This window comes from Zalophus californianus, chromosome 7 (genome assembly GCF_009762305.2).
Source record: "Zalophus californianus isolate mZalCal1 chromosome 7, mZalCal1.pri.v2, whole genome shotgun sequence".
Classification (NCBI taxonomy): Eukaryota; Metazoa; Chordata; class Mammalia; order Carnivora; family Otariidae; genus Zalophus; species Zalophus californianus.
In genome coordinates this window covers 132493589-132516428 of record NC_045601.1, presented here as the reverse complement: position 1 = coordinate 132516428, position 22840 = coordinate 132493589, and the positions used below count along the sequence as shown (strand labels likewise).

At 46.4% G+C, this 22840-nt stretch overlaps 1 protein-coding gene across 10 annotated transcripts in view; it reads right to left on the bottom strand.

The window, feature by feature from the left end:
* The window catches only part of PHACTR1 (phosphatase and actin regulator 1), a 551155-nt gene that overhangs the window by 193998 nt on the left and 334317 nt on the right, over nucleotides 1-22840 (bottom strand). For 9 of the 10 annotated variants that reach the window (XR_003521322.1, XM_027601439.2, XM_027601442.2 and 6 more), the window contains one exon: nucleotides 9388-9552. Coding sequence is in view for 9 of the 10 variants with exons in the window: in XM_027601439.2 (XP_027457240.1) it covers nucleotides 9388-9552 (165 nt within the window). In the remaining variant the exon portion in view is untranslated. Of the gene's footprint in view, nucleotides 1-9387; nucleotides 9553-17905; nucleotides 18001-22840 lie in introns of those variants that run through there. The other variant, XM_027601447.2, reaches the window with a different exon arrangement.

Genomic DNA, 22840 nt, shown 5'->3' with positions numbered 1-22840 from the left:
GGCACGTCCTCTGACAGCTTCCATAGGATGCTGCACTGGGATAAAGTCCAGGCTCTGTAACAAACCGCAGAAGGCCCTTCATCACGAGCAGATCCTTGCCTACCTCTTCATCCTCATCTCCTACTACTCCGCTTCTCCCTCAACAATCCTTCTCAAACCACAGCCTCCCTTTTAAGCAGCGGATTGGCAAGCTCTCCTTCTCTCTTCTCCAGATTCTCCTACGCTCTGTTCTTTCCACCAGGAGAGAGGACTCCCTCACATTCATTGCCTAACCCCTTGGTTAAACATCCATTTCTCTAGGGAAGCTTTCCTGCTAACCTGTAACTCAGCTGGGTTTGTGTCATTTGAGTTCTTGGAGCCCCTGGGTGTCTCCTCTAGGATCACAGATATTTTACTATAATTGCTGGCTTTCTTATCTGTTTTTCCCTCAAGGCCATAACCTTTGGGAGGCAGGGGCCCTGTCCATTCTTGTTGTTACAGGTTTGGGGATAATGGCGGTGCCTGGCACATAAACAAACATGCCATGCCAAGCTGGTGTCCTTACTGAACTCTGTAGCTCACAGAAGTTTGAACACCTAAATTCTGCCCAAGTAGATAACATTACTTTGTTAGTTTGAGAAGGGGACTCCAAGGGAACACCAGAGTTAGGGGGCAAAGGCCCACACCATCCCTCAGGAGCACACGTGCCCAGTCACGAGCATCCATGTTTGCAATGGATCAATTTCACCTCTCTGCCTGAGTGGGAACAATACAAACTTCAGCTCCAGAGTTGTGCCAGTGATGATCCCCAGGGCCTTCACACTGGGCAGAGCTGGTCTTATGCTGGATATAGAGGCAATGATTGCATTAACAGTGATCTTCAATCCTGCATGACAAAAGGATGTCAATACGAGCCTCCATGAAAACCTTAGGGTTTCTCTCTCTCTCTCTCTCCAAGAAGTGCATACGCACTTCCCTTATCACAGGACATGCTAGGAATTCCTAGTAGCGAGGACCTGGCAATGTGGGGTTCGCATGCCAGCCAACCACCCTGGATATCAGCCACGGGTTCTTTCTGAAGGGCTCCGAAGCCCATCACACCACGTCCACAGGCAGAATCTAATTTAGACCATCTTCCTTATCCAAGGAGCAACAATTATTTGAAGATCAACAATTCCAGAGACACGGATTTCCCAGAAAGGGATTACAGGAAGTAAGTGGTTGCTAACGTCATCAGTGACTCTGGGTAAATCAATGCATGAAATAAAGGAAGGAGAGTGTGGCCCTGAGGGAGAGGGGCAGCCAGCAGCTAGATGAAGTAGTTAGCTCACAGGCCAGGGGGTTCAGGGTTGGCTCCTAGCAGAAGCTGGAAGACTTGAGGTGAGCAGAAGCTACAGAAGGGCAGAGGGGCTAAGTGAGTGGAGCTCCATGCTCATGAGAGCACCTGTACGTGTGCTGCCTACAGACACCACCACATCGGTATCACGTTGAACAGAAAAAGCTGGGCTAAAGCATGCTGGCTATTCCTGGACCCCATCAAGAACATGAGGGGAGCCCCCAGCGTATTCAGGCCTGGCCCTTCATTATTGCTGGCAGTTCGGTGGGGCTGACAGACAGACCGATGCCATGGTTCACGGGTCCCCAGTCGTGTCACGGGGGAACAGGCCATCAGTGAGTCCTATTTCAAACCTGCCACCAGTACATTAGGCGTGTGCACTAATAGCTGGAGTGAACGTTTAAAAGGCGACCTCTGACTTTCTATGAATCACTTAGGTTGCGGTACTTCAAAAGTATGATGGACGGAAACATCTCCATTTGGAAACGGGAAACAGAATCTTTTCAAGAAAATGTTGATTCAGGAATGAGTTGAATGCTCAAAACCAAGCAGAAAAGATCCTTTCGCTTCTTGATTGAAGACAGCAAATTAAATCGGTGCTCAATTTGGCAAATAAGGTATGTGTGTCTTTTGGCAGATGGGATCGTTTACCACGTTTTCAGTAATTTCCTAACTTACTCCTTTACCTCAGCCACTCATTTCCATGGTTGTAGCTTGTGCTTTGTCTCTACTTTGAAAACCACTAATTCAAGATGCAGCTTTGTACCAGGTGCTGCTCCCTGCCCCTCTAGCTTGCTTCTGGCTACGAGTCCCACCAATGGTTTTAAAATTCTTGGACTCCTTTGGAACCCCAAGTCTATCGACTTCTGTAATTGTGCTCAATTCACAAGACCCTTCATTTTTTATCCAATTGAAAGTCAATACTGTAGTGGATTAAACCTATCCCTGCAAAGCCCTACCTGCGTACCTGTGTGTGTGACCTTACTTGGAAATAAGGTCTTTGCGGATATAACTCAGTTAAAGGTCTCTGAATGAGATGACCCTGGATATCAGGTGGACCCCACATCTAATGTCTGCTGTCCTTATAAGAGAAAGGAGAGGGAGACTGGTAACACAGAGACACACAAGGGAAAGGCCATGTGCAGACCGAGGCAGAGATTGGAGTGATGTAGCCACAAGCCAAGGAATGCTAAGGATAGCCCAGCAGCCACCAGGAGCTGCGAGAGAGGTGAAACACACTCCCCCTTAGCATCCAGGAGGAACCAACCCTCCAACCCCTTGATTTTGGACTTTGGACCTTCAGAGCCATAAGAGAATAAATATCTGTGGTTCTAAGCCACTCAATTTGTGATGACTTGTTACGGCAGCCCCAGGAAATGGATACAAATGCCCTAATCTCCTCTGCTCCCCCACCCCCCACTTTCTAATCCATCTGGCAAAATTCTGGTGCCAGAAGGACCCAACTGTCCGCTGCTTTATCCAGAGTTGTACTGGGACAGCCGAAGCCACTGGAAAAAGTGCCGTGTAGTGTCATAATCATCAATCTGAAACCGGCTTCACCGTGCAGGCCCCACTTTTGCCCTCCCCATGTAGAGAGGAGCTGACTTATTACCTGGAAAAGCTCAGCTGTCAGATGGAGCCGCCGTACCCACCACCCCCCCCCCCCTCCCCCCCCCCCCCCCCCCCCCCCCCCCCCCCCCCCCCCCCCCCCCCCCCCCCCCCCCCCGCCCAGCCCCTCTGCTGCCTGGCTATTTCAGCACAGGAGGTCTTACTCCCTTTCTGATACGAGCCCCACTATCTGTGCCTTATATCCCACCTGCCCCTAGCTTCTCAGCACCTTACCCCTTCTCTCCTCTAGTTCTTCCTACTCTTCCTCTCTCCTGGATCCCTCACACTGGCCTGTCACACTTACGTCATTTCCATCATACAATGACAACGACAAATCAGAAGGCAGGCAGACAGCCCCTTGTGATCAAAGCACACACACAAGCCCCTGGAGACACGTGTCCCTTTCCTCCAGCGTCCACCCCGTCCTGCATCTTTTCCCTACTTCACAGCCAGACTCCTCCAAAAGCTTATTCCCATTTCCCCGTTTCCTAATTTCTCACTCCACACTAATCTGGCCTCGATCTCCCAATAATCCACCCAGATAGCTTTTGCTAAGTCATCAGTGAGCTCCAGTAGATCAGAATCACTAATGTCAACAGGTGTTTTTCTGTATTGCACTTGTTGGCTTCTTCACGGTACTGAACGCGGTTCATCATACTTGTGTTGAAACACTTTCCCTTCCTGGCTCCTATCACACTAGATTCTTCCTGTTTTCCTCCTGCCTCTCCAGCCACTGCCTTTTTTCTTTTTTTAAAATTGAAATATAATTAACAACACGGTGTTATAGTACTCTCAGGTGTACCATGTAATGATTCAACAATTCTGTACATTTCTCAGTGTTCATCATGGTAATTGTGCTCTTAATCCCCTTCACCTATTTCACCCCCCCCCCCCACCTTCCCCTTTGGCAACCACCAATTAAGTAACGGGCAGAGGACCTGAATATACATTTTTCCAAAGAAGACATACAGATGGCTAACAGACGCAAGAAAAGAGGCTCAACATCATTAATCACCAGGGAAATGCAAATCAAAACCACGAGACATCACCTTACACCTGCTAGAGTGGCAAAAAAACAAAAACAAAAAAACAACCCAAGAAGTTACAAATATTAGGAAAGAGGTGGGGAAAAAAAATACCCCTTATGCACTGTAAGGAATGTAAACTGGTGCAGCCACTGTGGAAAACTGTATGGAGGTTCCTCGAAAAATTAAGAATAGAACTACCATATGATCCTGCAATTCCACTACTGGGTACATACTCCCCCCCAAAAAAAAACAAAAACACTAATTTGAAAAGATATATGTGCCCCTAAGTTTATTGCAGCATTATTTACAATAGCCAAACTATGGGAACAGTCCAAGTGTCCATCCATAGATGAATGGATAAAGAAGATGTGGTATGTACAATGGAATATCGCTCAGCCATAAAAAGAATGAGATCTTGCCGTTTGCAACAACACGGATGGAGCCAGAGCATGTAACACTAAATGAATTAACTTGGTCAGAAAAAGTCACTGCCTTTCGATCTCCTTTCCAAGTTTATCCTCCTCTATCCGGTCACTAATGATGACAGTCTTCCTTTGTCTCGAACGCAGTTTCTGGCCCTCTTTTCTTTCCATTCAACACTTTTTCCCTAGCTCAACTCCTGCATGGTCATCACTCTAATGTGGATATGCAAAGACCCAAGATTTACGCACCCAGTCCAGACCTCTTCTTTGCATCCCAGATGTTCAACTTCCAGCTTTGGGTATCACAAAATCAACTCCAATCCACACCTACAATGAAAATCATTTCTCCCCCACCCTCTCACCCCTTCCCCCCACTCCTCCAAGCCTGCCACTCTTCCAAAGCACTCGTCTCAGGAAAGGCCTCACCATATACCCTAAACCAACCCTAGAGTGTCCAACGTGAAACTTGTCTCTCTCCCTCCTAAATCCAACTGGTCATTAAGTCCTGTCACTTACTCCTTAGAACATCTCCCAAATCCATCCATTTCTACTAGCAAATATTAGTCCAGGTTACCATAATCTGCACACGGCCTAACCGGTCTTCCCGGAGCCACTCATACCCTTGTCTAATTTGCTGGGCAGGATGAGGGCCCAGCAAGGGTCCAACCTTTGGTGACCTCTCCAGCCTCAGCTGATACTGTATTCCTAGCTCTCCACTCTCTTGCTGCTGGCTTCCTAGCTTTCCCAGCCTGTTCATCCCTATTTCTTCTACCACAGGGCCTTTACACAGGCTGTTTTGCTGCCTGGGGTGCTCGTTTTCTAAATGCTTACTCCTCCACCACAGATCTCAGTTCAAACTTCTCTTCCTCAGGATAGCTTCTCTGATCCCTCCGACTGCATCAAGTGTCCCTCTCATTTTCCCCAGTACCTTTCCTTCACTGCCTTTGTCACAATTGTGATCCTACCTGTGTTCTTGTGTTTTGATTGTCTGCCTCTCCCACTAAACTGAGCATGCCACGGGGTCACTGACAAGGTCTGGTTTTGCTCACAGTTATAGAGCTCCAGAGCGGGTCCAGCTTCAGCATGGGTAGGCATTCAGTAGCGTTTTTTTTTTTTTTAGTTTTTAAAAATATCGCGTTGCTCACAGCCCTAGGTATGCGGAAATGCTTAGAAGCACAAAAGGAATGTTGGCACGTGGCAGATCTCCAGGGCCAACCCCCTACTGCTTCTGATTTTCTGTCAAGAGGAAATAAAAGCATAACTCAGCGGCATCTTCACGGTTTATTCCTGCCAGTTCTATTTTTCTATAAATACAGTCCTCATTTTCAAGGAATTTGGAGAAGATGGTTGCAGGGGACTATTTTGGGGGAGGCATTGCCTGTTCTACTTTGGAGGGGATGTTATCATTTGTCTTTGTTCCCGGAGCAGCTGTGGGGGTGCGCTGTGGACACCCACTGCTGACCCCACGCAGGAAGCTGGGCGTGTCAGGCTAGCTTCTTTGCAGGCCCCAGCCTGGCCTCAGAGGACAGGTTGCAAGCATGTAAAGATCATGTCCCGGCGGACCTGTTATTTTACCTTCTAGCCATTACCGTGTTTTCGCCTCCAGGGTTTTCGCCACCATCTAGAGCTGGGTCTCGGGGGCTTACTGCCGAAGGCCTTGTCAGGACGCTGGCCTTCGGCCTGGAACAGGAAGGATGTACGAGCCGCACGAGATACGGGTAGGCAGAGATTTGAAAAATGCATACAACTCAACTGTTGGTGACAAAATTGAGGGCAGTGTGGAGATTATAACTTTCCCATGTTGTTTTATCGTTATGCAACTTACAGAGCAGTGTTTGTGGGCCTATCTTTGAAGACGGGGTATACCCAGACACACCTGTCCCATAACTTGAGTTACAGGAAAACTACAGGATTAGCTAATGATGGCACATTGTTAAGTGTAACTCACTGTGGAAATACAAACAGGCCAAGGATGCACTGTGTCCATGTCCTTTCATATGTTTAAAAAATACATATGCACACTATAAATGAATATATGCATTTTGTCTTTGTATTTAAAACTGTAGACATTATTTTACACATGAAAGGGCATTATATACAAACGCAGAAAAGACAAATATATGCATACCAGCTAAGACTGGCCAACCATTAACCACCCCATAATCAATCAGTCGTCTTGTATATGTAATATTTAACTCTTATCAACGCCTAGGAAAGTTTGTGCTTCAAAGTTTTACTTGAATATATATACAATTTATCATGTTAAACATCCTTACGTTGTCCACCATTTTTTTTCTCCTTTGGGCTAAGGACTGGCACCGTAAATTTCTCCAAAAAATAAGGAATGGTATTTCTGAATCCAGTTAAATACAAAGGATACTCTAGTGCAAACCACCGACTTTTTAAAAAAACTAAAATAGCTTCACTCAGTTCATGTACCCCTCCATCTATTCGGATATAAAGATATTCCATAGGATATCCTCAACATTTTCTACTTCAGGAGCTAAATGTCTCCTTAAAAACAAACAAACAAACAAACAAACAAAAAAACCTACCTACAAATATCACATTCAACTGCCAGATTAATCAGTTAGGCCAGACAGATCACAAGAACTTGCTAAGAATAGTTAATGATAAGAATGATTCAAACTGCAACTTTGCCCATCACAGTTTTTAATTTTTTTTCCCCAAAGAGTTTTAAAGGAAAACAATGATCAACCTTTTAATGATCCATGAGTCATCTGATGTCCTTGTATTTGCATCTGTCAAAGGACCAGTTTTCCAACATCTTGAAGAAGTCGGCAAGAAGCATCCGAGCTTTACCTTAAGGTCTTGCCAAACGGACACAACAAACCTTTTGATTTGCCATGAGGAAAGGCATCTGTCACACCATCATTCAGGGATTCATGCTGATGAAGGGCCATTAGTTAAATAAGCGTTTGTATTATTATAAGCCATTTTCCACAGCAGAGTCAGGAAGACCATTGTAAAGGATCTTGTGGAAACTTCGTTGTTGTTTTTTTTTTTTTTTAAAGACTTATCTACGAGAGGGAGGGAGGGAGAGAGTGAGTGTAGGGTGAGGGGCAGAGGGAGAGAATCTCAAGCAGACTCCCTGCTGAACATGGAGCCCAATACGGGCTCAATTCCACCACCCTGAGATCATGACCTGAGCCTAAACCAAGACTCAACCAACTGAGCCAGGCAGGCACCCTGAAACTTCGTTATTTTTTTCCAGTGTTTACAGAACACTCCCTTTTTCATTCTTCAAGTATCTTACACTTCACTTTGTCTAAAGGATATATTTAAGATTTCTCCAGAGGCAAAGATCTAGTTTCACCCTGGGTGGGGGGGACACAGAGGAGTTATCCATTTAGGGTTTAGCTTGCATGTCAATCTCTGAGCAGTGTTTAGCAACGCATGAAAGGCCTACAGGTTTTATTACACCTGTACAATGACCACGAAGGTGCAGAATGGAGTCAGGTGAAGGGACTCAGTCCCAGGGATGACAGTTTTGAGATTTCTGGAATTCGGAGGTTCGTTCTCATCTCAAGAATTAACAGATTATAGCAACAGGACACTGGGGCTGCCATCAAAGGAAGAGTCAGAAAACATCAACTGACGAGGTCCATGAGAACTGTTGAAGATTTCAAGGCTTTTTGCAACTTTCCTATGTTTGCTATTCTCTTTCATCCCCCAAAGCAATTAGCATTAAAATTCCCAGATCCTGGGGTGCCTGGGTGGCTCAGTCGGCTAAGTGTCTGCCTTTGGCTCAGGTCATGATCCCAGCGTCCTGGGATCGAGCCCCACATGGGGCTCTGTGCTCATCGGGGACTCTGCTTGTCCCCTCCCCCACTAGGGCTAGCTCTCTCTCTCTCCCAAATAAATAAAATCTTTTAAAAAATAAAATAAAATTTCCAGATCTGCAGACTCAAGTTCAGGTACAACCAGGAGCCCCTCTCCTACTTCATGGTTAATTAGGGGTTGAGGAAGAGGGGGAGCGGACCAAGAAACAGAAGAAGTGATGATTCTCAGGAGACTGGGCAGGTTGAGTTTTTGAGGATGAAGAGGCTGGAGCAGATGAAAGACTGGAATGTAGGCCTGGAATGACCTGGGCATTTAATGAGCAACATCAGAACAAACCAAACAAAAAGCATCTGCATAGCTATTCCATCATCTTCTCTCAAACCTGACGGCGGGGGGCGCGGTGCGGGTGGAATCAGACCTCTTTCTTTATACACTTCCCTCTGCACACTCCTACTCATTTAAAATATATCCACATAGCATGCCACATAAACTCACAATTTTAAGTCATGTAAAGCACTGTTCTTAGCCCTATTCCACAGATGAGAAAACTGAGGTACAGAGATAAATAAACTGAGCAAGGTCATGTAACTACCAAGTATCAGAGCTGGGGCTTGAACCCACACAGACTGACTCCACAGTCTAGGCTCTTCACCCCTCAGCTATGCTGACTTTCCTCCAATTCCTCTGCTGCCCACAAAGCCATGAACTGTAGAGTTGTCCCTGCCGATACAGTGATGCTTGGTTTTCATTCTCCTGTGTCTTCCTGCCATGTCCAACAATCGTCCATTCAAGATTTTCCCTCCACGGAATAACCTATTCTCATCTGCCAAAGACCATATAGAACTTATTCTCTGCTGTGTGTTGATTTTTACCACAGCAGTGAAAAAAAGGCTGAATAATAAGAAACGGGCTGCCAGTGGTGGAATAAAAGCATTCAATTACAGAAAAGGTGGAATTCTAAGCTCAGATATTTACAGACTGAACACAAGTGGCGGATCAAAACACAACAAAAAAACCTGAGACACAAGGAAACACGCAGGATCTGAAAGCCATTTTCAATTGCACCCAAGATTTTTACTCAACACAAGAGCAATCCTCAGGCTTGCTTCCCCCCTTTGATTCAGATGGTCTACTACAATTACATTCTAATTAACATACAGAGTTGAAGTCAACCAACTCCCAACAAGAAATGAGGGAAAAATCATCTTACCTGCAGATGTGTGTTTGAACTTCTCGCTTTTCTTCTTTCTCCACTTCCAAGGCTTGAAGATCCTTCCCAGGTTGGCAAACTTACTTCTCCTCCGGATGGGAGGCGTGTGGGTACCTGGGACAAGGGAGTCTGAACGCATGGCCGCGAGTCTCTCCACTTCCTCAGCTTGTTTTCCCCCCGAGAAAGAGATGGAAAGAGAGAGAGAGAGAAAAGTGTTAAAACGGGATCCTCACAGATGGCCAACGTTCTCCATGGTTACAGATAACAGAAACCACATGACTGAAGTTCCGTTTCTCTTTTTTGCCTTTTGGAATGGAAGTCATCCCAACGTGTTCTCAAGTCTGGAGACAGTCAGCCAAACCCTATGCATCTGGAGCACCCCAACTGTACCAACACCTCGACTTAGCCTGAGAAGGAGGACAATGAGGTTGAGGAAGAACAGAACCCTCTTGACACATCAAGATTCCCCAGTGAGGCAGGAAGAAGGCATCAGAAGAGTCAAGTGACAGTCTGTGTAACTACTGGTCCAGCAAGCTCTCAGATAAGACTTGGCAGATGCAATCACTATCACACCATCTGCTGAGAAAAGAGGAGGGAGAAAACATTGCTCAACGGTCTGTTTCCAAGGCCAAAGCCTCCACCACCCACGACTCTCCTTCCTGCTTTGCCCAGACCCAAAGCAGCCCCCGGATCTGCCGAGGGAGTGTCTCCTCCCGAGCCTCATTTTAGAATCACTCACCCTTCATGAGACTTTACAACTGCCTTCGTTCCTCTAGGTTTTCTCATTCTTGGTTATTTTGCTTTAACAATAATAATATTACTCTTAGAAGTTGGGAGGTGAAAGTGACTTGAGGAAACATCTGGACTAATCCCAGTCGCTTCATGTGTGAGGAGATGAAGACCTTCAAACTCATCACGCCTAGTGGACCCTTCCTTGGAGGTCACAATCTTTCATCACTTGTAAAGAAACAAACCCTTTTCCAACTTAAATGAGAATTTACATATCCCAGTGAGGAAAATATACCTGGATTTGGATTTTTAAGACAGAAATAATTAGAAAAAGAAACCGCTTGGCAAAATCAGGAGGGTGAGAGAGATTCACTGTTCTAGAAGGTCAGGTTACACCTAGAATTGTGGTGCTGATCCAAAACCACTCTGTTGGGCTTCTAACACCATCTTCAGAGAAATCACCCAGACTCTTGCAACACAGGCTTCCTCAGAAGCTCGATCTCACAGTCTGGTCGTCTTCCTGTTGTCCCCTGACACGGTTTTAACTCAGAGACTCATGGATTCAAGAAATACATATATGGCACCTCCTACCACGTGCCAGTCGGCGCGCTTGGTGACAGAGATGACGGGTTGGCAAAGGCCCCCAAAAACAAGACTGAAGGGAAGTCGATGGATTTGGGAGATGTCTGGGAGCAAAGTCAACAGGGCCTCGTTGGGTGACCTGAGAGGGGGGAGATCGTTCCTGATGCCCAGATTCGTGTCAGTGGAATGACACCCTTCACTGATGGACACAGGGAACACAGGGCAGGTACAGGTCTGGGAGTGAGGACGGCAACCATTTGGACATGTTGCGTGGTGACGGCCCTCAAACCTTTGACTACGTGGTTCAATGCATGGCAGCTCCTCTTTTCAACCCCTGCATTAAGTGACAACGCAACACCCCAACAGGCACTTGGATCGTTTCTGGGGCAGACACACAAAATATCTGGACTTGGCTGAGCACAGAGTCAAGGGGAGGAGACACGGGGGTCTCCACTACACACCAGGAGCAACCACACAGAATTCAAAGGAAGCAAATAGGAGAGACTAATTCTCTCCTTCAGGGCACTGGAGGAGACCCACAGGGGATGGACTTTTTGGCCAAATTTTGAAAAAGGAGGAACTGTTCCCCTCACATGGGGAAGACAGAGAAGTAGACCTCTGGAAGGAGAACGGATCCAAATGAAACGGAGAAGGCTGAAAGAACATGGCATGTCCAGAAACCCATTAGCTCCTGAGTATCACTTAAGCTACGTGAGATAGAGAGCCAACAGTGAGGGACAGGGGCTGGAGGAGTCTGGAGCCCCATCATGCAAGCTTTGGAAAGTTTCTGTTAGGCGTTTGGGTTTTATTCTATAAGCAGAGGGGAAAGGACGAGAATGTGAACATAGGCATTGACATTATGACATGCAACAAATATGTACCGAGTGCTCACTATGTACCAGATGCTTAAATCATGTCAGTAAACAAAACCGGTAAGAATACTGACTCATGGAGCCTCGGCTGGGAGGGCAAGGGGCAGAGCGGATAATGCACATTACAACTAAGTCAACTGTACGCTATGTGAGAAGATCTGTGTTTTGGGGGAAAATGAAAGAAAAAGTAGAACACAGTGAAGGAGATCAAGAGTGTCTGGGTGGGGGACGGGCTTCATGTCAATTAGTGTGATCGAGAAAGCACAGTTAGATTTGTTCCTAGGACTAGCAGTGTAACAGCAATGGGAGACTGAACCAGAAGACACAGGTGGAGAGTAAGGAGGAGGCCACTGCAATCCTCTTTAGGGGAAGGGACTGGGATGCAGGTAGGGCATGCTAGAAGGGACCTGAGAAACGCCCAGATCCAGCCCGAGGGCAGAATCCCAGGCTCTTGGCAACTTTCCGAATCAACATGAGGGAGGACAAGGAAGTGGGGACGGCTGAAGTTTGTGTGTTTCAGGACTGGGGAGACAGTGAAGGCTTTTTATTTTAAGTAGGCTCCGTGCCCCGTGTAGAGCCCTACGTGGGGCTTGAGCTCAAAAGCCCAAGATCAAGACCTGAGCTGAGATCAAGAGTCGGACACTTAACCCACTGAGCCACCCAGATGCCCCAGAACTTTAGTTTTTTTTTTAAAAAAGACTTTGATTAGAAAAGGAAGCAGAAGAGGATGGGAGGTGGCTCCATGGCAAATAATGCAGTTTTTCGGCACAGTATCCTTGGAAGTTTGGATTTCACGTCTTAGGGTGATGGAGAGAACAACTGAAGGGAAAACAGCCCGGATGCGGGAGGAGAGACTGGATGTGGATGGTGGGCTGAGCTGCCAGGGGAGGGGGAGGGAGGCTGAGTTTTCAGGGAGGAGAGGGGGAGGTGGGATCAGAAATACACACGCAGGCGTTAGCCACCGGAAGACTCTATTCTGAACTATCATTAGTCACCGGAAGACTTCATTATGAAAGTCTGGATGGAGGTCACCATCACAAGGGTCACACATCAGATGGGGGCTGCCTCGGGGAGCTTAATCCAGCAGCAGTGGGGGGCCGGGGGCTGAGGGCAGGAAGGTACACATTGAGGACACTTTGAGTAAAACTGGGCTGCAGAGGGGCTGAGGAGAAAAGGGAAGAAAACCAGCTCCAGCGAGGAAGGAGAAGAACCTGAACGGAACAAGCGAACAGCCTCCGGAACCATGCTGAATTTGGAAGTTATTCTCTTTAAATGGTATCCATGGAGGGCCTGGGTGGCCCATTCGGTTGTCTGCCTTTGGCTCCGGTCATGATCCCAGGGTCCTGGGATCAAAACCTACATCGGGTTCCTTGCTCAGAGGAGAGCCTGCTTCTCCCTCTCCCTCTCTACCAGCTCGTGCTCTCTCTTCCTCTCTCTCAAATAAATAAAATCTTAAAAAAAAAAAAGTGTCTGTTGCTTTGAGTGGGTGCTTCTTCAATGATGCCCAGTAGCTGAGTCGCCACGGGGGGAGTGACAGATGTGAGAACTACAGAAAAACCAAGGGGGTTTGGAGTCCAGGAAGGAAGTCAAGACGGTCTAGTGATCTGATTTTCACAAGATCGCTTTCTCTTTCACAGTCATTACCTGGTCCCTGTTTTTTACCTCCGTTTATAACCTAGGGAGTGTTGCTTGTCCAGATTTTGCAAGTCCCCAAACCTCCATTTCAAACCCCAGTCTCTGGGCCTTCAATAGTATTTTATACTATTTCTAGATAGAAAGCCAGGTTCCCCAGCAGCTTTCAGTGGCTTCCCATCTTGGTCTCAGGAACCTCCATGCAAGTGGCCGGCCCAGAATTATCTGCTAGTGCCTCTCTAAACACACACTGCAGCCAAAATGGAAGACTCGCTCAGCAACAGTCCCATCCTGGGACCTACGGATCCCAACAGGCTTTGGGGGGCCAGCATACCACTGAAAATACATGCACAAGTTCAGGTACATCCGGGTATCTGCATGCGGTTGGGAGAATTTCCATCTTTCTTTTGAGTCTCTAGTCTAAGACACAACAGATAAAATTTTTAAAGTATCCAGTTTGAGACCTAAGTTGAGCCAACCTGAAACATCTTCTGTTAAAGGTTTGATAAAGAGATTATATGCTGAATTCCTCAAAAAAAAAAAAAAAATCAAGATATGAGTTATTCAGGATTGGTACTGGGGTTTGCTCTCACAGTTGGCATCCAATAATAGTTTAAGAAGTGAAAGAATGAGGACTTCTGATTCAGTTCATTCATACACCTCTCGAGAAATATAAAATCAGTATCGCGAGCTACCTTAAGAAAAATGCACCACCAAGAGCTGTTTCATGATCACATCTTTAAAAAATGAATAAAACTATTCCAAAATTACCGCATTAAAATAATTATAAGAAATTAGGAGTGTCTTAGAAAAACCTAGAGTGGCAGGAAGCTGACAGAGCATTATAAAGGCATAATTATAACTCCATCGTTAAATGGATCTTTAATAAGTACATTATTAAATTCAAGTTGTTTAGCTCTTAAGTACAGATTATTGAGCAGATTGGATTACTCTAATTGATTTATATTTTAATCATCCCCATTACACTTCTCCCCAATTCATTTGGCAATAGGGGCTGACTCCCAACCTGGCTGCTTCACCACCAGATAATGAAATTGGAAGGTTTACGAGCGAGGACTGGCACTCTAGAATAAGGGTGGGAAGAAGAGCAACAGAAAGTAAAACCGGCCTCCAAATAAATTGGTCTCCAAGCTCACGGGAGCATGGGGGAGGGTGGGATGAAGACAAGGGGACAGGAAGGGCATACAGGCTAGGTTGGTTGACAAAAAGAGCCTTCTTTTGAAACGGACAATGAAAAGGCTGCTATGCCCAAGCCCACTGCTCTCAAAGGTGGCCTCCTTGTGCTGCAGAGAGAGGAGACAGGTGTCTGGAGAAACTGCTCACTTCGACACGAATCAGCTCGAGTGTCAACTGCCGGGACAGAATGCTGAACCAAAAGGTAGGAGCCCGAGCAGCCGAGCTGCTTCACACATGTGCAGAAGAAGGGGGGGGGGGCGCAGACCAGTGGAGCTCTGGGGGTCTTCCCAGCACCTCCATCCAGGTAAATGCTCTTTGAGTCACGAGGCAGTCTGGGATTCCTTTCGTGACAGGTCTGGGATTCACTTTGCTCAGAGGGAGAGAAATGGTTGGGACGTGATTTTCCTGTCCCTTGAGAAAAGCAAGAAGGAAGAGACTTCACCGAGGCCGGATTTGAATGACTAGAATCCAGGCACCTGGGTCTGTGTGTGCCCTGAAGCCCACCCCTTCCGGCAGCCTGGGGTTGCTTCTGGTGGGCTCTCAGAGCATGCCATGGGAGTGGGGGCCAGGGAGGCACCTCAGTTGGCACCCTTACCATTCTATTTCTCATGGTGGCCTGGCCTTCAAGGCTTATCCAAAGGAAGAACCAACTTTGGTGTCCTAGAAAGTGTCACCTGTGTTCCCCCGAGAGGTTTAGAAGAAAGGAAGTCACAGTGCTATCTGAGGCCCAGTCATCAACAGAAGACAGAGAAGCCAAGACATCTGCCCCCCACCGCCCCAACGCCCTAGATCTCTCCAGGTGCAAGTGCTCCTTAGGAGCACTCCTCGGGAGGACCTGAGATTCTCACAAATTGGATACCTGCCTCTCAACCCAAAGTGAACTCAGAAATAGAAAGCTTATGGAGCAGGATCTGTTAACATTCACTTCTTCCAATTGCATCAGAAGGGGTTAGGTTTGCATCACATTTCACCATCGTAGGAGTGGTGCCCGAAGTTCGGGGCGGAGGTGAGGTTAGCTGGTCAGTTAACGACGCTCACCCGCCCGGGGCTGAAAGCCAAGCATAGCCTGTCTGCCGCCGGCAGGGGTGGTTACCTTCTCCCATAGCTGCAGAAGGCTAGTGCACAGGGACCCAGCCACGCAGGACATTCCCCACGCCCGTGGCTTCCCCGCTTTAAGGGGGACACTTTCAGTTTCACCGAGGTTCCTCATGGCAGGGAAATGAAGGATTCGTAGGATTCCTCCAGAGTGAGAAGGCAGTATCTTCCCCTCATCACTCCCAAAGTTATACCACACTGTCTTAGGGAGGCCAGAACTCTTGGGAGAGCTTCTGTCCCATCTAGGACTGATCTGTATTAACTATGAAGTACGTTTAAAAAAAACAAAAAAGGGACACATTTTATTTGACAAATCAGGACCTCCTGCCCTGTGCATGAGCTGAGGCATGGGAAGAAGACGGGAGGTGGGGGCAGCGGGGGTAAGGGGTGGGCTTTAGCGGAGGTGTCCATGGGGGCACATGGAGGCTCTTTTGCCCAGAGAAAGTCACCTGGTTTGGAGAACACGCACCAGCCTAGAAGAAGGTGGGAGATAAAACAACACTGCCCCATTGACCATGGGGTCACTAAAGGGTGCAGTGCAAACACAGATATGCTGCCTGAAAACACACTGGTGTTAGTACCGCTCAGTATGAGGCTCTCTGGTATTCTCACCCATTTTCTTGCTCTGCCCTTTCCTTGACCTTCATTGCCCTTACCCGGTCTTCCAATCTTTGAGCACCACCTTCTTCCCCATCCCTTACCATCGGTCCAAGATGGATCCAATCTGCTCATTAGACATGATGGGTATGTGAACCTGATACTGGCCTAGCCCAGTGTTAATGGGAGTACAGCTGCATTTAACAAAGGGTTCATCCGTCTTAATCCAAAGTTGGCTTGAGTGTTGCAGGCTCCAGTGAGGAGGGGGGAAGGAGCTCTGTGTCCCTCAGTTTTCTGGACACACAGGTGGCTGCCTTCTCTACCTGGAAACCACCAATTACACCCCACAGGAAACCACACTCACACTCTGGACACAACCCTCAGACACCATCACGACATTTGAGTCTTGCCCACTATGCCTCTGCAGGGACATGCAATGTTTATGCTGAGAGAACTGCTTTTCCTCAATCTTGTTGCTACAAGAAGAGGCTTCTTCACCAGGGAAGAACCAATCAAGGCTGTGCCGGTGTGATGCACTCTTTGGGTCCAGACATGGTGGGAGAAGAGAGGGAGGCCGCGTGTACTTGGGCTCATACTTCTCAGCCTATTTGCTCAGGCACTTGGCCAACTTTCTCCTTTTCTTCTGGCTCCAGAGATTTCTGCCTGGTAGGAGGCAATTCCACCCACTGCCAGGAGCGGGTCCCAAAGGATACGCTCACAGGCTCGCCGCTGCCGTGAACACTGTGAACAGACTGAGACCATTCTTTACAAGCACCTTGGCAGAAGGACCCAAGGACACCATGCCAGGAGGGGGAGGGAGCGAGGAGAGGGAATGCATGGATCCCATGGGACCAAAGATGGCCTGAGTCTTTCTGTTAATCTTCTCTTGAAGCAGTAACTGAAATCCTAGAGGAATACGAGCAGGGCCCTAAATCCAGGGCCCTAAGATGCACTGACTTTTAAAGAGATTAAAGGGAATAGCTGAACTGGTTCAGGAACTGCAGGCCATCGTATCAGAAAGAGGCTCAATGACTAACGTGGTCTACGGAGCTCTGCACACGGCTAAGAGGGTGTCCGGTTTCCCGACGCCAGGAAGAGAGATTCTAAACAGGACGGTGTTTCCTTAGTCACTGACAAGGATGCCAAGAACAGCAATGATACATCTACCCCTTTTTAGTCAGAGTCTGTGCCAGGGACTTGACGAAGGACTTAAAGTAGTATCTTCTTCGATCCTACGTTAATCTCACGAGGCAGGACTCTCATCATCCTCACCTTACACTTGGGGAAACGGAGGAGGAACTGAGGAACAGAGAGACAGGATGCTTAGAAGAAACACCTACTATTAAGGAAGCCCTATTTTCAAGAACACCTGCCCACTCCAGGAAAGCTCAGTTTTTCCAACCTCCATATTCCTGACTGAATTTACAGGAGGGCTCCGGGGAGGAACGTGGAAAGGAGGTTCTTTTTGAAAAGGCTACATGCAAAACTGATGCCAATAGAAACAGATCCTACTCCAGCAAGAGAAAACACCAGTTATCTGCCTTAGCCTGAGAGGTCATAAAATATATGCATACCTGAGTGCAGGTGTCCTGGAGGAGACCCACCCTCGGTCGGTGGGACATGGGGAACCAACCATAAGGACCTCGTCTACTCTGCGCCCACACCATGGGCTGCAATTAGGAACTCAGCACCACCAGAGTCCGGCCTGGGATAGGGTCAGATCCGCTTCACTCAGCAAACACTATACGTTGTATACAGTGGAAAGAATGTTAGTTTTAAAGCCAGGAGGATGTGGGGTCAGATCCAGAACCTACCACTTAATGGCTATTGGTGGGTCTGATTTCTTTTTTGGCCTCCCAGCAGGTGGCAAAATCTTCCTGATTTTCCTCTGGAGACTTCTTTCTCCACTTCCAGTCCAGGTGGTTCAGGAAAGGATGACCTCACTCCTGACACAAGGAGGTGGGCACATGACCCAGTGCGGGCCAATCAGAACATTACATTCTCCACCCCCTCCACCCCCAGGCATTCGGTCAGTGACGAGGAACAGAGCCTATCCAAGCAGGGAGACTCAATTCTGGACTCGGCTGGGGCTATTAATAGACATGCTGTTTCAATTGGGATTGTCGATGAGACAGGCTCTCTCTAAAGCCTGGTCAAAGCAGGGGCCATAAACTTAAAAACCTTCACTCAGACTTGGTTAATATGAAAAGAATCTCTAAGTCACAATGGTAACTTCATATGCTTTTAGAGGAAACAATCCTATTATATCAAATACTTCATATTTTCTAAGCACTGTGCAGAGAGGGTATTTGCATTCCATGACCACAGGCAGCCAATGAACAGACTGTACTGCTAACAGACCAGACAGGTGGGGGCAATGTCTTTTTTAAGTTTAAATTTATAGGGGCGCCTGAGTGGCTCAGTCGTTAAGCGTCTGCCTTCGGCTCAGGTCACGATCCCAGGGTCCTGGGATCGAGCCCCACATCGGGCTCCCTGCTCTGTGGGAGGCCTGCTTCTCCCTCTCCCACTCCCCCTGCTTGTGTTCCCTCTCTCGCTGTGTCTCTCTCTGTCAAATAAATAAATAAAATCTTAAAAAAAATAAACTTAAATTTATACATGTCTGTGGTGTTTTATTTATTGAGATAATAGATGTTATCAACCAAGTTCTTTCTAAGACATTCAAGACAAAATTCCCATTTCATCTTCCGGGAATCTAACCTTCAACCACTAAAGCATGTAATGACTACAAAAACTTACATTCTATTGTTCTTTTAATCAATAGAATATATTTGTGTTGGGAATGGAACTTGTTTATTTAAACTGTAAATGAACTCCCAAGCCCTGTGTTAATCCAAAGCAACGATCTTTAAGTAATGGAGGCGGTTTGTTCATTTTTTTTTTAAGATTTTATTTATTTATTTGAGAGGGGGAGAGAGAGAGAGAGAGAGCACGAGCAGGGGGAGGGGCAGAGGGAGAAGGAGACTCCCCACTGAGTAGGGAGCCCGACTCAAGGCTCGATCCCAGGACCTGAGATCACGACCTGAGCTGAAGGCAGACGCTTAACTGACTGAGCCCTGAGCCACCCAGGCGCCCTCGTTCTTTGTTCATCTTAAAACATCTAGAAATAAATAAATAGTGTCTCTCCCAGATTCAAAATCAACCTTCAACAAAACCTGGCTTCTCCTGCAGGGGTCAGCAAACCTTTTCCATAAAGGCAAATCCTAAATACTTTAGGCTTTATGGGCCATACAGCACTGTTGCAAATATTCAACTCTTCCTGCAGCATGAAAACAGCCACAGACAAATGTACACAAAGGGGCATGGCTGTGTTCAATACAGTTTTATTTACAAAACCAGGCGGCCAGCCCTTGTGACCATAGTTTCCCAACCCTTGTTCTATATAGCATGAAGCTGCTGGTAATATTCCTGCCACCTTGAAGGGAGAGCCTGTCCGAGAAGTGAAACAACAGAGAAGAAGAAAAGAACTGAAGGAAGGATGGCTCAGGTGAAACTGAGACCTCATTACATCATTTGGGCACCTGGATCCAGCCCTTCCTGAAACCATTCTAACACTGGACATTTTCCTCATATGAACCAATATATTCTCTTTTTAACTTAAGCCCAAGTGGGTTGGGTTCTCTCTCGCTTCTAACCAAAGGGCTCTAACAAATTCACAGTGTGACCTTCGGGAAGTCCTGTCAACTTGCTTTCCTAGAACACAGGAATACTACTGACTTGTAAGGATGAACAGGTATGTACTAAACGTATCCTTTGGAGGCATGGACCGGAGAGTCAATGAAAGTTATCTAAAAATAAAAGGTCTCCTCTAGTACCAGGCAGACCACCTGGCCAGAAAGGTGGTGTCAGGTTCCTTACCACTTCACCATTAAAGGATTACATGAAGTTTGCAGGCTCTGAACTATATGCCAAGACCCTCCAGGCTGGTAGATCTCAAGCTTTAGTGCAGCTAAGAATCAGCTCAAGTATCTGTTAAAACTTCTGATCCCTGGTCTCGATGTTAGATCTGAACAAGTAACATGAATGCATTAATAAGCAGCCCAGGTAATTTTGGTGAGCAGTGTAAGAATTACACTTTGAAAAATATACTACGGCATTCCTACCAAAGCCTAGAATCTTACACCCTTCTTCCCAATTAAATCCAAAGCCTTCAGGTGGCTAAGGAGGAAGATCGCTTCAGTGATGCTAGCCAGTGCCAAAACCCTCAAAGAATTTGAAGTCTTTAAACATGCCTAATGTTCATATAGTGCTTTGTTCTTTCCAGGTGCTTTTTTTATTTTTATTTTTATTTTTTAAATTAAGTAATCTCTACACTCAGCCTAGGGCTCGAACTCACAACCCAGAGATAAAGAGTCACACACTCCACCGACTGACCCAGCCAGGCGCCCCTCTTTCCAAGTGCTTTTCCATCCGTTATCTCATTAGATCTTCGTGACATTTCTATTATGTAGGAAGGGTATCAAATTTCCTAATGTTGCTCTGCAATTATGGGTAACATACCACGTTCTCTTCTCAAAGAATCACATCACATTTTAGCCTTTTTAAGGCTCTGAGAAGGCCTGCAATAAACCTTATAAACTTTGTTTAATCCTTTGGTTCCCAAACTTAATTTAACCACAAATATGGCTGGTTGGTGTCCCCCGGTGGGACATCACTGAGGTCTCAAAACAAACCAGCATTCCATGCGGCATCATTTCTAAAATGCCGGGGCAGTGTCTTTCTCGACCCCTTCTACAGGTGCAGGAAATTAGATGCAGAGGAGTCCGGGGACTTGCTCAGAATGCACCAACTCAGACAGGCAATTAAAGTGGCCCAGGGCTCCTGAGTCTAAAGACAGGCCAGTCATTCCTCACACCCCAAACCTTGTGGATGGCTTGAGGATGCACAAGACCAAGCAGCATGTAAATTTTTTGATCCAGCTCTTCTCAAACAGTCTCTTCTCCCATGATACTGTCAAGGTTAACACACTCCTCAGCCTTTTTCCTCCCTTGAGCTCACTCCAAGATCTATTAATAATGGCCGCTGGGTTACCTATTGAATACAGAATGATAGAGCACCTTGTGAAGACCTCCCATTCCATGGAAGAGTCATTGCCCGAGTCTACTTCCTTTTAAGCTCAGATTTCTCATTTTCTTTCCCCGATGACATAACAGTTTCCGCGTTTACCTCCCATTAGTTCACAGACCAATTTTTCAGCGCCATTTGTCATGTGCGTAGGGACTGTGTGAGATCTAAACATACTCCTGGAGACGATATTTTCGCAGGAATGTGGGTCCTTGCTAAAACAGTCCGCTTTCTTTCCCTTGTGTGCATCGTTTCGGTGTGTATTTGCCATCCATAGCTCTAACTTGGGCCTGCCTGAACCATTACTCAGAAAAGAAACTGCTGATGTATTGTTTGAGGTTTTCCTGAGGAATTCGTAATTTTCCTTGTTTCAAAACACAGAAATTGAGTTCCATTAGGTCTTTTTTCAGAGGTAAGTATCTTATTCCTTTTGTCTTGCCAATAATTCCTTTGGGGACCTTTCATTATTCTTCTGCATGAAAGGTGTTCAATTTCTAAAAGAGGTCTCAGCAGGGAAAGTCACCAGTTAAGTTTTCCCCTTAAGACGTTCTGAATTCACCTCGAGTTAGGAGTGTATTTTTAAATTCTTAATTTAAATGACTGAATATACTGACCTCAGAGCCTAGAATTTGAACTCTGAACACTGAGGTCTAAGCGCCAATCATCGGTTAGCTCTGTGGGTACGGGCACATTCACTCATTAATCTCGGAATGGCATTCCCTTTACAGCAAAACAGGGATATCTACTTCTCTGATTGTATAATCCTTATATTAACACATGAAAACTCTAGGCTAGTAACTGGCACTTAGTGTGTTCTCATTAAACATCTCCTGACTCCAAATCTAGGGTGTTGATAGGTTCTGCAGTTACGCTTTGTCTGAAAGTACTCTTGGTTCACCTCGTCTGGCGGTGTGGAAGGGAGGCAGGCTGCTGGGTCATAGCTGGAGGGCTTCAGAAAGTACAGCTAATGGCCATCAAATGCTCTAGAGCTCCCATGAAACCAACTGAACAACACTGGTTCCAACTGGGAAACCTCCCCGCGTTGCTGAAGTTAAATAGTGAGTTAGAATGTTGGCCTACGGTTTTACTTGCAATTCGGTATTTTAATTTATAAAGCATCTTTCCAGTTTTTCTTTGAGGTGACATAATAAAACTTGTGACGATTACATTAGCTCTGATTGTGCTAGTGTCCCCTTTCGAAAGTTTCCAGACGAGAAGGCCTCAGGTCAAGAAAAGGAAAAACAGGGATGTCACAAGAAATGGGTCAAATTTGGGCCTCTGTCCTCCTCTCTGTCCCTCTGGGCACTTTTGGGAGGTATCATGGCCCACGAGCACATGAGGTTATGGTGCATTAACCCTGCAAACATTTGTTACACACTTATTGTACCACTGGTGTTATGGGATAGGGGAGTTGAGGAAGGAGAAGGTGAAGCTTCTACCCTTTAAAATCCTAAAATGCAAAGTACCACACAAAAGCAAATACCATTCCATTCGGAGAGGAATGGAAAACTGATATGGAACATACGAAGCACATGTATAATGAGAGGTAACAGAAATTCTTTGCTCGGTGTGACAGAACAATCTTAAAGGTCATTATTAAAGGCAAAAGCGTCGTCTTTCTGGAGGCAAACTCAAAATGTAAAAAGAATGTTAACATTCCCAGATAA